At 33.0% G+C, this 13,069-nt stretch overlaps 2 protein-coding genes and 1 long non-coding RNA gene across 3 annotated transcripts in view; 1 reads left to right on the plus strand and 2 right to left on the minus strand.

Annotated features, from left to right (window-relative positions):
* Nucleotides 1–13,069, plus strand: part of LOC135838936 (uncharacterized) — a 282,350-nt gene that overhangs the window by 100,912 nt on the left and 168,369 nt on the right. The gene's annotated exons all lie outside the window — the stretch shown is intronic.
* LOC135838935 (lysosomal proton-coupled steroid conjugate and bile acid symporter SLC46A3-like) lies at nucleotides 2,169–5,737 on the minus strand. Its single transcript, XM_065354762.1, has 7 exons — nucleotides 5,365–5,737; nucleotides 4,314–5,281; nucleotides 4,124–4,225; nucleotides 3,752–3,889; nucleotides 3,550–3,633; nucleotides 2,641–2,794; nucleotides 2,169–2,446 (listed from the first exon to the last, which is right to left on the minus strand). Exons 2-7 carry the CDS (start codon nucleotides 5,131–5,133, stop codon nucleotides 2,392–2,394), a joined length of 1,353 nt encoding a protein of 450 aa, XP_065210834.1. The 5' UTR covers nucleotides 5,134–5,281; nucleotides 5,365–5,737; the 3' UTR covers nucleotides 2,169–2,391.
* LOC135838928 (proton-coupled folate transporter-like) lies at nucleotides 6,254–10,914 on the minus strand. Its single transcript, XM_065354753.1, has 7 exons — nucleotides 10,493–10,914; nucleotides 9,582–10,406; nucleotides 9,375–9,476; nucleotides 9,158–9,295; nucleotides 8,980–9,063; nucleotides 6,867–7,020; nucleotides 6,254–6,635 (listed from the first exon to the last, which is right to left on the minus strand). Exons 1-7 carry the CDS (start codon nucleotides 10,629–10,631, stop codon nucleotides 6,548–6,550), a joined length of 1,530 nt encoding a protein of 509 aa, XP_065210825.1. The 5' UTR covers nucleotides 10,632–10,914; the 3' UTR covers nucleotides 6,254–6,547.

The raw sequence follows: 13,069 nt of genomic DNA on the forward strand, positions 1-13,069 counted from the left end.
GATAGGTACTCTCTAAATTTGAAACAGTCATTTTCACTGCTTAGCAGTCACGACATTTTGCCTTTTTAAAGCAGTAGTTTTTTTTTACTGCAAAACAGTGAACAATTACTGAATTGGTCAGTCAAAATGATTTTTTACTGACCAATTCAGTAATTTTTCACTGTTTTGCAGTAAAAAAAAATACTGCTTTAAAAAGGCAAAATGTCGTGACTTCTAAGCAGTGAAATTGACTGTTTCAAATTTAGAGAGTAGTATCCTTTTCAAAGGTCAAGTACATCGGGACAAAAAAAACCAGCTTAACTAGGTATCTATGTACTTCCCACAGCGGGTCATTTTTGTATTTTTCTCCTCAAATTTTGAAAAATTAAAGGCCTTAATGGTGGTGAAATAGGCTCAAATGAACGTGCTGAAAATTTCTTACATTCAATTGACGTTTCGTAACTAAAGAAGTGAAGATCTGTGATTTGAAAATTTTAAAATAGGTATAGGTCATTTTTGATGAGTAGGTAAGTAGGTACCTTTTCAATTTTTTCAATTTTTTAATACATACTCGAGACTTGATTGATTGTGTTGGGCCCAATTCATATCCTTTAGGGGAGGGGGGAGAGCCATTTGAAATTTCCCATCGCCGTGGTCGGCTATGACATGGAATTTCATTGTCCGTGGTTGACCACAACCATAGAATTCCGTTGATTTAGCTTACCACAATAAATAAAAATGTACAACTCAGAAAGGGGGTGAGACTATATGGGAGAGTGTGGGTCTATTTTTCACAAAAAATCGACATGTATGTCGAAATATAGGTTTTCGAGGGTACTGTTTTCGGAGATGCTGCCGATTTTCAATTTCGGTCGAAGCCATAAGGGGACGATACTGCATTCAAGGGTTGGCGGTTCACAAAAAATCGGCATGAGGCCATGAATTTGAATGATTTCTATGCAAAATTGCTACGCCTTGGTCAAAAAATTAGCCCTGCCATGACGAAAGAAATCCCATCATTTCTCACGGCGGTGGATAAAACGTTATTACATAGAGAAAATACAAATTTCATATTGTTTAAATTCATGTTTTTTGGTGTAATCAGCATCAGTAATCACCACCAAATATTTTTTCAACACTTTTCGGTTTTTCTCTATTTATGTATAGCAGAGGTGATAACACACGGCGAAAGAAGCAGAAAAAGAAAAACAATCATACAATTTTCATAGACTTGCATTTTGTATTCTGGGTAGCGCTTTTGGGATTTGATATTTTATTAGTGGACAAGATCTGATGAGCTACCTAAACAGCGCAGCGTTGCCATTTTCAGACACCAATATGTAAATAGTGAGCCGTCTGGAATGCATTGAAAATTGACCACGGCGATGGAACAAAAACTCTAAGACAAAGGTTTGAGGTCATCCCACAGCATATAGATGTCGCTGAAGTGAATTGTGTTCCTACTACAATATGTGTGCAGTTTTCAGGATCAGGAATGAAAAAACAAAATGTCAAAAATTACAGAAAATCGCCACTCTTTAGTCTTTACAAACCAGCCGTATAACCATTTAGAAATAAGATGTGAGACAGCCACAATGATGGAACTTTTGCCCATATAAGAAGGTCTGTTGCCCCGGGGGAAGGGGGTGAATTCATGGTAGTGTCTGAGAATGTTACATGGGGATGACTTTTATCGACCAAACCATTCGCCATTATTTTTCATGAGCATACTACATATAACAAAATTTTACACGGACGTAAAATAGTGTACAATTTTAAATGAGTAAAAAATCTCATTTCTTGAGGATGTTTACACGTTGAAATTGGAAAATTTAAATTTCAGTTTGATTTTTTTTTTCAAATTAAATGTCTCTCGATAGACATACCAATTTTCCTTTTCCATGGTTTAAGAAAAAAATCAATCTTCAAAGGGATCAGTATTTTAGAAGAAAAAAAAATGTTTAAATTTAAAATGAACTAAGCAGGTATAAATATTTAGGTCGTTATGTATTATGCCAAAATACAACAAGCGACCAAAACATAACCTTCCTATGCAATTTTATTATTTGAAAATATTCTACTCCAATTTCGATGAACAATAGTTAAAGTTGAACGAAGGTCCCAAAAATGAATTAAGTCTTGGGTAGGTACTTCAACCTAATTAGTAAATTTGCAATCCAACTCACAAATAACAGATACCACTTCCAAGTTTTAATTACTTTCTAAGTACATATGTTTAGGTATATTACATTCATAAAATGAATTTGTGAACAGATAATAAATCACAGTAGGAGAGAAGTTTCAGTTTTTCGACATTTTCAGTTACCTATGTATAAAATATCAGCAGAATTTTACCGATGTTTCTTTCAAATAATTGTATGCTTATTGAATTATTTTTCAGCTGAAACTTCTTCATTTGTGGATTTCTCTAAGTATATCCAATTTTTTACTGAAATAATAAGACCCACTGAAACAAAAATACAAATTGTAAAATGAAACGAGGTGATTAAACTTTTTTAAAAAGAAGTACAAACAAAAAATCTCATTTGAGGCACCTTAAAATACGTAATACTCCATTAAAACCACTATTTTTTCAATTTTCGTTTATTTATATTTTTTAATCATAACTTAGCTAATGAGAAAATAATTGCTTGAACTTACCAAAAACACAAAACGATGATTATATCTACTCCAACACTCAGAAGGCAAAACGCAGACGGATAAGTATCCAATGTTTTTTGAAAAATGGCATTATAAGCGGAATAAGTTGGAGAAGCCATCAGCGAAAAAACACAACTTACAGCATTCAATCGACCTAAACAATAATTTTTTTTAATTTTAAATTTTATTCGTGTAAATCAACAAATAGATAACTGCCGATAAAACTCCAGCATCTTAAGTACCTACCCACACCTACTCATCAAATTGGATCAGTAGGTTGATAAGAAACCTAAAAACTTAATGCGTTAGGTTTATTTGCATTCGTACGAAAATGCCTTTTGCTATACACATGCTCAAAGTCAAACTTGGAAAATATGGACTCATTTTTTTAAAAGGCAAAACAATGAGCTTTTTTGCTGGCTCCACGCCGGATTTGAGCTCATTTACGTATGCCCATTTTCATTTGTGAGTCAGAATTGTTCTTTTCGCCATCCACAGGGAAAAACCAACTTATTTTATCGAGTGATCAAAATTCCACTGTTTTTTTAAAAATTAAAAGACGTAGGTATTAGGCAAAGTTTTTGCACTGAATAGGCACTTTTTTTTGGTTGCAAAACTTGTCTACGACTACGAGCTTTTCCATTCATATCACCCTATCGATTGAATTCTTTCAAATCAAATTTTAAAAATACATATACGTAAAGTAATACTTGTTCAATTTTTTTTTAAATTGGCGAATTTAGCAAATTAAGGATCGTATTCTTAAAAACATGAAATAAAAAATATGTGGGATAAGTAGGTAATAGGTACATATTATAAAGTATAGGTAGAGGTACACAATGTTGGCACATTTCAAGAATTATTATTCATTCATTTAACTTAGATAAGTACTTAGGTATTTATGCTCACCTAATTCATTAATATCGTAATATTTACTAACGAATGATGTACCAATCGTCACAGCTGTTCCATGAAATATATCTATAACTGGAACTATACACAAACAAACAAAAAAGATAAACATATTATAAAATTCAACAGGTTATGAGGACGATTTGTGATAGATTATTTTGTACTATTTTTAGGTAGGTACTTAGACCGATCGACTTACTCAGGTAAAGTTGCCAAATTTGATCAGCAAATAGTAGAACAACGATAGCTATCGTGTCAAATGATCCAGCCAAGATACCTATCAATCCATCGTGAATTTTCAACCACCTACTCAACACAACTGAGCAAAATAATATTCCTGCAAAAAAATTTGTTCCATTAAATCTCTCGATGATTTCGCCAAAAATCGAAAAATCAACTTGAACAGCTGAAAATTGGGGAATGGGGATTTTTTGAGATTCTCTTTCCTGCAGTCCAAGTTTCATTCCAATTGGAGATTATCATGTGTGAAGAGGGGAGGGGTGGTCCCTTGTAAGTAAGCGACTTGTTCTTTACTTAATAGCACGTTTATCTATCTTAAATTTAAACCTACCTAGCGATGATAAAGAAAGTCTAAAAAACACGAATTCGCTGTATTTTTGTTCATTCCATCCGAACCTGTACCTTAAATAAGAATACAACACAGACAGTTCCCCTGAAATAATTTTTCGATTATTCATTTTTTACAATAAATAAAATAAAGCAATAACTAAATTAGATAAGTAGGTATTTAGTAATCTCACCAAAATAAGTGAAATTAACAGTAACATTTGCAATCATCAGCATCGACACTGTAACTCTTTTACGTCCTAAATTTCTGTTGAATACAACTTTGAAACTATCAAATATCACACGTTTCAAATTGAAAACGTTACAAAAAGACATCTTTTTTTCTACAGGAACCGAAGTATCTTTTATAAAAATTAAACCGCATAATAATCCACCGGCAGACAAAACAAAACAAAAGAAGTACGTGTAAAAGAACCCAAAATTATGCAGAATGAATCCAGATCCACCTCTACCTAGAACTATAGCAAGTATCCTGAAAGTTCCCAAGATTCCAAGTCGCATAGTACGACTTTCTTTGCCGGATATATCGCATACGTAAAGTTGACAAGCTAATATCATGATGAAGACATCTGCGTATAAACCTTTCAATGCCTCAAGTGTTATAACAGCTGTTATTGGTTGCCATTGCCAAAAATATGAATGCAAACAACCCGACAATCCGTGAAAAATTTGCCCCATGATGGGAATATAAATCAAGGGTCTTCTCCTTCGACCAGCTTCATCGCTCCAGTATGTAGCAAATATTGCGGTAAGCAAAGCTATAATATTAACAATGGGGTGGTACTTGAGGCCAACTTCCGTTACGAATAGGATTCCTCTTCTTTCATCGTCGCATCGGGTATTCAAATCTGGTTCGGATGTTGAATTGAATCGGCAGGCTTTTTGAAGAAATAAATTCGTATCTAAGCCTTCCATCCAGTTGTAAACGATTAGAAAGATGAAGAACGAAGGCTCAACTGTCACGTGTTTGAAATGTTCGAATGGTTTAAACATTATAGGTAGGTACTACGATAGGTGAAACACAAATTAGAATATTATGACGAGGTCGACTTTATGCACTCACTAGACTCGAATTTTGAAATTGTGAACTAGTTTATGGATGAAGGTGAAAAAAATGTACCGCTGGTAAGCTGCGACGTTTCTGCGAAGAAATGTAATACATACAAAATTAGAACCGAGAATAATTAATTACAAGCAATTTACTCAAGTGGTTGAAGTAGGTACCTTGTAATTCCTTATCGTGTTATCTCAAGAATCAACGAGGAACATTGAATAACAATGTGCGTCTGCATGGCTAGATATCGTTCAGTCGTCTGATAAGAGAACTCGTCAATCGATTGAGCTGAAGTTTAATTTGTTCAATGAAACAGCATTTCACCCACACCTAAGAATCAAACTTTGAGCTGCCTGAGTTGATTTCTCAATTTTATAAAAACGACAGAAAAAATTAAAGTGTACCTAAGTACCTACATTAACTCATCAACGATAGATTTCAAAATTAATGGTCATGTTGGAAGTTGCACTTTCACATTGCACATGGAAAATCAGGTTGTGATATTCGATTGATCATGAGCAAAAAATATTTTTAAAAATCTGGTCAGAAGTCGCGTGAGTGCTTAATTTTTAACAAATTTCATCTTAAAATTTTAATATTCCGAAAAAAGAAAGTAAAAAACTGAAATTTTTAGTAGGTAAGTTTCTAAAAATGTAAATATATTATTTTCCAGGTTAGAGATTTTGATGCAGCATAAGTACTAGTTGGTATAAGCGTATAGATAAAACTAAAGTAAATTTTTATGCTTCATCCACAATTTTAAAAACCCCGAGATCATATTTTAAGATCCAGAACCTAAACGATCACACTTTTCATCATGATGTGAAGATTTTTCTTTGTGATGCTATTGAAGTTGACAAAAAAAAAAGGGAATGAAGTGTTGTGTTTTGAGACATTAAATTTTTCTTTCGAAAGTCACGTAAAAAAATTGAGGAGAGGAGAAAATTTTTTGGAAAAATTGTCAAAATGGTGAAATTCTGTAGCAAGTTTGTATCAAAGTCACTTTTGTTTCCATATGCATCTTTGAAATTTGGCTTTGGAAATCAACATAAGTAGGTATTAGTTTTGAACTGTTTATTTTTATAATATTACCACAATCTAATTTTCTAATCCAACTTCTTGCATGAAAATGTTTGAAACTCGTTGGTTGAATTTTCTTCGGATGAAAACATGTATACCTAAATGTTTTAATAAAACGCTAAAATTCATTTCCCATATTTACATCGACATTACTAAACTGATTTCGAGCATTTGTACGAGTAACTCAACTTAAGCTTGCAGATGAATGATGATTTATTTAAATTAATCGATCTCATAGTCAAAATTACACTGCTATGTAACCTCCTTGCTCATTTACTTTTCAACTGAAATTTCTTGATTTGGAGATTTCGTGATTATAGAGTTCTCTGTGTCAAATTTTTTACTGAAATAATACGACCCACTGGAAAGAAAACATAAAAATTAAAATTAACAAAAATTAAATGAGAAGTGAACCGACTGGAAATGTATGATATATAATCAATCAAAAAATATCATTTTAGGTGCCTCACAATAGCAATCCCAGTATTATTTTCTACTTTTTTTTTTTTTTTTTTTTTTTTTTTTTTGTTGAATAATCAAGTTGTTTGTATACTTTATTGGAGAAAAAAATAAAACCATCATTTGGACTTACCAAAAACACAAAATGATGATTACATCGAGAGCAATACTCAGAAGACAAAATGCCGACGGATACACATCCAATGTTCTTTGAAAAATGGCATTATAAGCGAAATAAGATAGAGGAATTATCAACGAAAAAACACCACTGACAGCGTTCAATCGACCTACACAACAATTTTTAAAAAATTCAAGATATTAAGTATATATAGGTACCTACCAAATCAACAGTGAAATCAGGTAGTTACATTTTACAACGTATAAACTTACATAGGCACATAATATAAAGATCCCTATACATACTACTTTTTAAGTTGAATCAGTGATTGTTAGATAGATAAGCAACTGAAGGACATTATAGTCTTCAAGGTTATGCATTAGATTAATTTGCATTCGTGAGAAAAATCTGCCTACTCCCTCAAGTATAAAATATCGACTCATTTTTTTTTGTTATTCATTTGATCATTGTAAGGAATTTTTAAAATTATATAATCAGAGATCATCATTCAGTAATACCTGAGAGAATAAATAATTATCAACAGGTCTGCTCTCAATTCAAATGGGTGACATGGAGGAGTTCACTACACTGGATTTCAGCTCCCTTATGTATTCATTGTAGGCAACCAAACGCACACCAAGCACAATCAATTTGCATTTATCAAGACTGGACAAAATTTCAAATTGTAGTACAAGATGATGAGAAGAAATTTTGGCAAGAAATAAGGCTACATTTTGAAAGGGGCTACATGACGGCCTCGTTTGACTCAGCCCCCTCCCCCCACCCTCCTGAAGTTTTTGGATTCCCAGAGCAAATACTTATTCTCTTATTTTTTCCCCCCATAAGTTCCAAAAATGTCGTGCCTGGAGCCCTGCTCCTGAAGTGGAATAAAAGACAAAAAATCAATGTACTAAGTATAGGTGAGTATCAAAAAAATTTTCATTAAATTCTTTTACATACGATCAAAAACCATGTTGGTCTCCTTGTAAGGAGCCCTCGAAGTTGTAAACAATAAATCAAAATGGAATAAATCAAAGTGAGTCAGAAATTATAGAAAATTTTACATTTTCGTCTCAGAATTCTTTTACTTAAATGGCCGTCTTTTCAAGAAAAAACCTTCATCAGGTACCCATAAAGTAATATTGGTGCCGTTGTGTGAACCTCCCCCACCCCCCCAAAAAATTTTAATTCTTCATTTCTGACAATATTATTTCAGGTAAACAATCATTTTTCATGAAAAGACCTTCCTTGGTTCTCAAACAAATATTGTTCTTTTCATACAAAGGCCCCCAAGTTGAGAAAAATTAAAAGAATTTTTTAAAATAAATGTTGTAACATCTTAAAAAATTTAAATTTCTGTATCAGAATTCTATTAAGTGGTCCCTTATTAGAAACCCTTCCAGGTACCTCAGCAATGTCGGTCCTTGAAGCCCCTACAGTTGGGAAAAATCAAATAATATTCAAGTTTGGGGCCTTTTTTTTCAAATTCTGTGTCAGGATTTCTCGAGTGGGTGGGTATGTCCAATTGTTCAATTCGGGGTTAAAAGTTGTTTTTTTTTTTTGAAGTCAAGATTGAAAAAATTTTAACTGGCTGATTAAATTAGGCTACCTAAGGATTATTCTGTAGAAAAACATTTTGCAACAAAAATGTTGGGGGCAAACACTCATAGAAAATTTTTGCACATTTTAAGAATTTAAGGTTGATGTGCGTCATTTTAAATATGCTTTAAAAATGTTTCTATGTAAGTAAGTATATCTACCACTTCACTTACTTTTCAAAATTACCTCAAAATAGTAAAAATTCTTGACTTGAAAAGCTATGTACTGCTCGTAAAACATTTTTTACGTTTTTAAAATAAATTACAAAATGTCTTCTCATAAGAGTAAGAGCTGATTTAACAAAAAATAATTAACTTATGATTCTATTTACATTAAAGGTACAGAATGATTGAAGGCTTGGAAGTTCAAAGACTAATAGGTAAAGGATCAATTTCACGTGGTTAAACAATTCTTTTAAATACCTAAGCAAAACACCTTGCTCACAATTACCCACGTTGACCATACTTATTAATTTCACATAGGTACCTATACCTAGGTATACGTTACTTTGGTATAAATATATACTTACCCAATTCATTAATATCATAATATTTACTTATGAACGATATACCAATCGTCATAGCAGTTCCGTGAAATATATCTATAACTGGAACTACATACAAATCACACAAAAGAAGAAACATTTGTATAAAATTTAATAAATTTGACGATCGATTATTTTGTGCTATCTTTAGGTAGCCACTTACTCAAGTAAAGTTGCCAAATTTGATCAGCAAGTAGTAAAACAACAATAGCAATCGTGTCAAAAGATCCGGCCAAGATACCTATCAATCCATCGTGAATTTTCAACCATTTGCTCAACACAACCGAGCAAAATAATATTCCTAAGAAAAATATAGGTACGTATTGTTTAGAATTCCATTTTTGCCCTCAAATTACACTTTTAATTTGTTTTGAACCTACCTAGCGATGATCCCGAAAGTTTGAAAAACATGAATTGGCTGTACTTTCGTTCATCCCATCCGAACCTGTATCTTAAATAAGAATACAATACAGATAGTTCCCCTGAAACAATTGATTTTTTGATTATTTTTCCTTTAAAAATATACCTATACGTACCTACGTTGTAGTCAAGTCGGTAGGCTTTCAATACATATTATGAAATCTTACCAAAAAGTGTGAAAACAACTGCAATATTTGCAATCATCAGCATCGAAACTGTAACTCTTTTACGTCCTAAATTCCCATTAAATACAACTTTAAAACTATCGAATATCACACGTTTCAAATTGAAAACGCGATAAAAAGACATCTTTTTATCTACAGGAACCGAAGTATCTTTTATAAAAATTAAACCGCACAATAATCCACTTGCTGATAAAGCGAAACATAAGAAATATGCGTAAAAGAATCCAAAACTACGAAGAACGAATCCAGATCCACCTCTGCCTAGAACTAAAGCGAGTAATCTGATTGCTCCTACGATTCCAAGTCGCATAGTACGATTTTCTTTGTCAGATATATCGCAAACGTAAACTTGACAAGCTACTATCATTATACAGACTCCTGCATACAGACTTTCGAGTACCACAAACGATATAACTGCTGTCATTGGTTGCCATTGCCAAAAGTACGAATGCAGACAACCCAACAGTGTGTGAAATATTTGACCTAGGATGGAAATATAAATCAGGGGTCTTCTTCTTCGGCCAGCTTCATCGCTCCAGTATGAAGCAAATATTGCAGCGAGTAGACTGATGAAAATTACGATAGGATGGTACTTGAGGCCAACTTCTGTTATGAATAGGATTCCTTTTCTTTCATCGTCGCATTGTGTGTTCAGGTCTGGCTCGGATGTTGAATTGAATCGGCAGGATTTTTGAAGAAATAAATTCGTATCTAAGCCTTTCATCCAGTCGTAAACGACTAAGAAGATGAAAAGCGATGGCTCGACTGTCACGTGTTCAAATTGATTTAACATTACGTGATAGGTACCTAATACACGAATTTAATATTTTTATGATGAAGTCAATGAACATATTGGAGATCATATAGGTAGTTTAGATACTTGATGCACTTACTAGAATCGAATTTTGAAATCATGAAACTATACCTACATAGTTCATTATGGATAAAAAAATGTACGTACAATAAGCTTCGAAGTTTTCGCGAGGAAATATAAAATGTAGTTACATACAAAACAAGAACCAAGAAACACATGAACAATGTAGGTACATAGTTTATTCTGGTAAGCCAACTAAATTACGTGCAATTTACTCAAGTGGCTAAAGTATCTCGTAATTGTACACTATATCGTGGAGTTACGAGAATCAACGACGAACGTTTAACAATGTGCGTGGTTAAATGTCGTTCAGTCGTCCAATACAATAAGGAAACCTTCACGACTCGACAATTTCGATTGAGCTGAAACTCGGCTCAATGAAAGAGCTAAAGAGCATCTCACCCATACCTAAGAATCAAACTTCGAGCTGCCTGAGTTGATTTTTCGATTCTTGACGAATTTTTGAAAATGACAGAAATAATTAGTACCTAAATTGAGCCCTCAACCTACCAGAGTAGGTCAGCAGATTTCGAAAATGCTTATATGCGATAAGTTAATCAAGGAAATTAGGTTGTGATGTTTCAAAAAAAAAAAAAAAAAAAAATGAATTCAAGCCCTTATCATTCACATAGAAATTATGGAGTCCTTCAATGTCCTCAAAACAACTACGTTGAATTACCAAAGCCTTGAAAGATGCAGATGAAAATGAAAAGTTGAGTTGATGGAAATTTGCTACTTACCTATAAAATTTCATCTCTTGAAAATTTTCCAGTTCCCTCCACCTCCTTAATACATATTTTCAGGACTCACAAATGAAAAAAGTTTTCAGTTTTGAAAAAATTTCGTTCCAAAATTTTAATATCGAGAAAAAAATATGTAGGTGAAAAGCTGAAATTTTGGACAAACAACAGAATTTTGATGTTTCTGAATTTGGAAACTTTCCCATTTCAGATAAAATAGAAATTTTTGCAGCGAGCAAAATCACAAAAATTTTTAATTGAAATTTGTTACAATTTAATTTTAGAATTTGAAGGCTAAAATTAATTAATCATTTAGTTTCAATGAAAAAATTGGAAAACGATCAAATTTTCAACACTAATTCCAAAAATAAGTTACTGTAGGGGTATGTGTGATCATGTTGGACAACACAAGATGCCTTTGTATTATGTTCAACTTGACCTAATGGAACTCCAGGTATCTGAAAGCAGTTCTCGCGAGTCTGACACATTCCACATCCATCCTCATATTGTACAGTACGTGATACATATGCATTTCAAACTTGTTCTTTTTGTATTTATGTATCACCATGTAATACTGTAGGGTAGAACACTCTAAACTGAACCTTTTTTCTTATACAGTTTTCTGTAATCTGGTTGGTTGCACCATATCTACATTACAAAACTACGTTATCAAAAAAAATTTCAGGTTAGCTTCTTCCCTATTGGTCAATAGAAATAAGGGTTTTTGTACATATATATACCTATAATCTGTATCCAGCTTAGAAATTAGTCAATGTTAGAATTAGAAACTTGGTGGAATAAACTTCACTGTTTAAAGTACTCTCATTGTCTTGTTTCTTTTGCGACTCCGTTTCCCTTGTTGGCCATTCAGTTAGCCACTACAAGGAAGTCTGTAAGACTATTCAGTTGGTCACCATGGAAGATAGGCATTAAGTAGCCTGTGTTTGGCCATTCAATTGGCCACCACACAGAAGTCAGTACAACATCATTTAGTTGGCCATAACGGAGATAGGACCGCAGCCCGCATATGGCCATTAAGTTAGCTATGATGCGTAAGCCTGTACGGCTCTTCAGTGAGCCACCATAGGGACAGGGTTACATAACATTACGGCCGCGAATCAGTATAATTTGCAACCAAATAGGTGCATAAGAAGGTCTATCTCACTCTCCCCTCTGCAACTTTGTACCAAACCTACATTACCTAAGGTGCTTATAAAAGTGATTAAACTCTTGAATTCACTTACTTTTTTCCCATATAGAACCTGTAGTATTTAAAAATGAAAATTTGGTTCTGGCTGGAAATTAATTTTATGAGGCATAGAACTAAAGTAAGTTTTCATGCTTCACCCTCAATTCTAAAAACCTCAAAGTAATTTTTCAAAATCGAAAACCCAAATTACATTTTGAAACTGTTTCGTTTCAATTTCATTATGATGTGAACATTTTTCCTTGTGTGTTTTTGAAGTTGACAAAAAAGATGAATTAAACGCTGTGTTTCGAGGCATTAAATTTATCTTTTGAGGGCCATGTAGCAAAATTTAGTAGAGAAGGAAAAATTGTAAAATGGTGAAATTCTGTAGCCAATTTTTATCAATGAGACCTTCGTTTCCACCTGCATCTTTGAAATGTGACTGATTTTAAAATCCACATTATGTAGGTACTCGTTTTAAAAATTTTAAAAATAAGTACATACTGACTGAATTTTTTTCCAATAGCATAGTAATCTAATTTTTCAATAGACTTACAATAACTTGTCGCATGAAAATGTTTTAAAATTCATCTCTCAAACTTTATTTCCAAGAAACTTGTACATCCCCAGATTAAAATATAAAATTCACTTTTTTGTATTAAGATCG

Source organism: Planococcus citri, chromosome 3, assembly GCF_950023065.1.
Source record: "Planococcus citri chromosome 3, ihPlaCitr1.1, whole genome shotgun sequence".
In the NCBI taxonomy this organism is placed as follows: Eukaryota; Metazoa; Arthropoda; class Insecta; order Hemiptera; family Pseudococcidae; genus Planococcus; species Planococcus citri.

What these genes read in the sequence shown, in the direction of transcription:
- LOC135838928 (XM_065354753.1), bottom strand. Translation starts at nt 10,631, where the DNA reads ATGTGTTTCTTGGTTCTTGTTTTGTATGTAACTACATTTTATATTTCC. An exon ending in AGTTGTTTTCACACTTTTTG is followed by an intron (nt 9,477 to 9,581) that starts GTAAGATTTCAT and finishes CAATTGTTTCAG; the next exon opens with GGGAACTATCTGTATTGTAT. An exon ending in ACTTTCGGGATCATCGCTAG is followed by an intron (nt 9,296 to 9,374) that starts GTAGGTTCAAAA and finishes TATTTTTCTTAG; the next exon opens with GAATATTATTTTGCTCGGTT.
- LOC135838935 (XM_065354762.1), bottom strand. Translation starts at nt 5,133, where the DNA reads ATGTTTAAACCATTCGAACATTTCAAACACGTGACAGTTGAGCCTTCG. An exon ending in TGTTAATTTCACTTATTTTG is followed by an intron (nt 4,226 to 4,313) that starts GTGAGATTACTA and finishes AAATTATTTCAG; the next exon opens with GGGAACTGTCTGTGTTGTAT. An exon ending in AATTTGGCAACTTTACCTGA is followed by an intron (nt 3,634 to 3,751) that starts GTAAGTCGATCG and finishes GTTTGTGTATAG; the next exon opens with TTCCAGTTATAGATATATTT.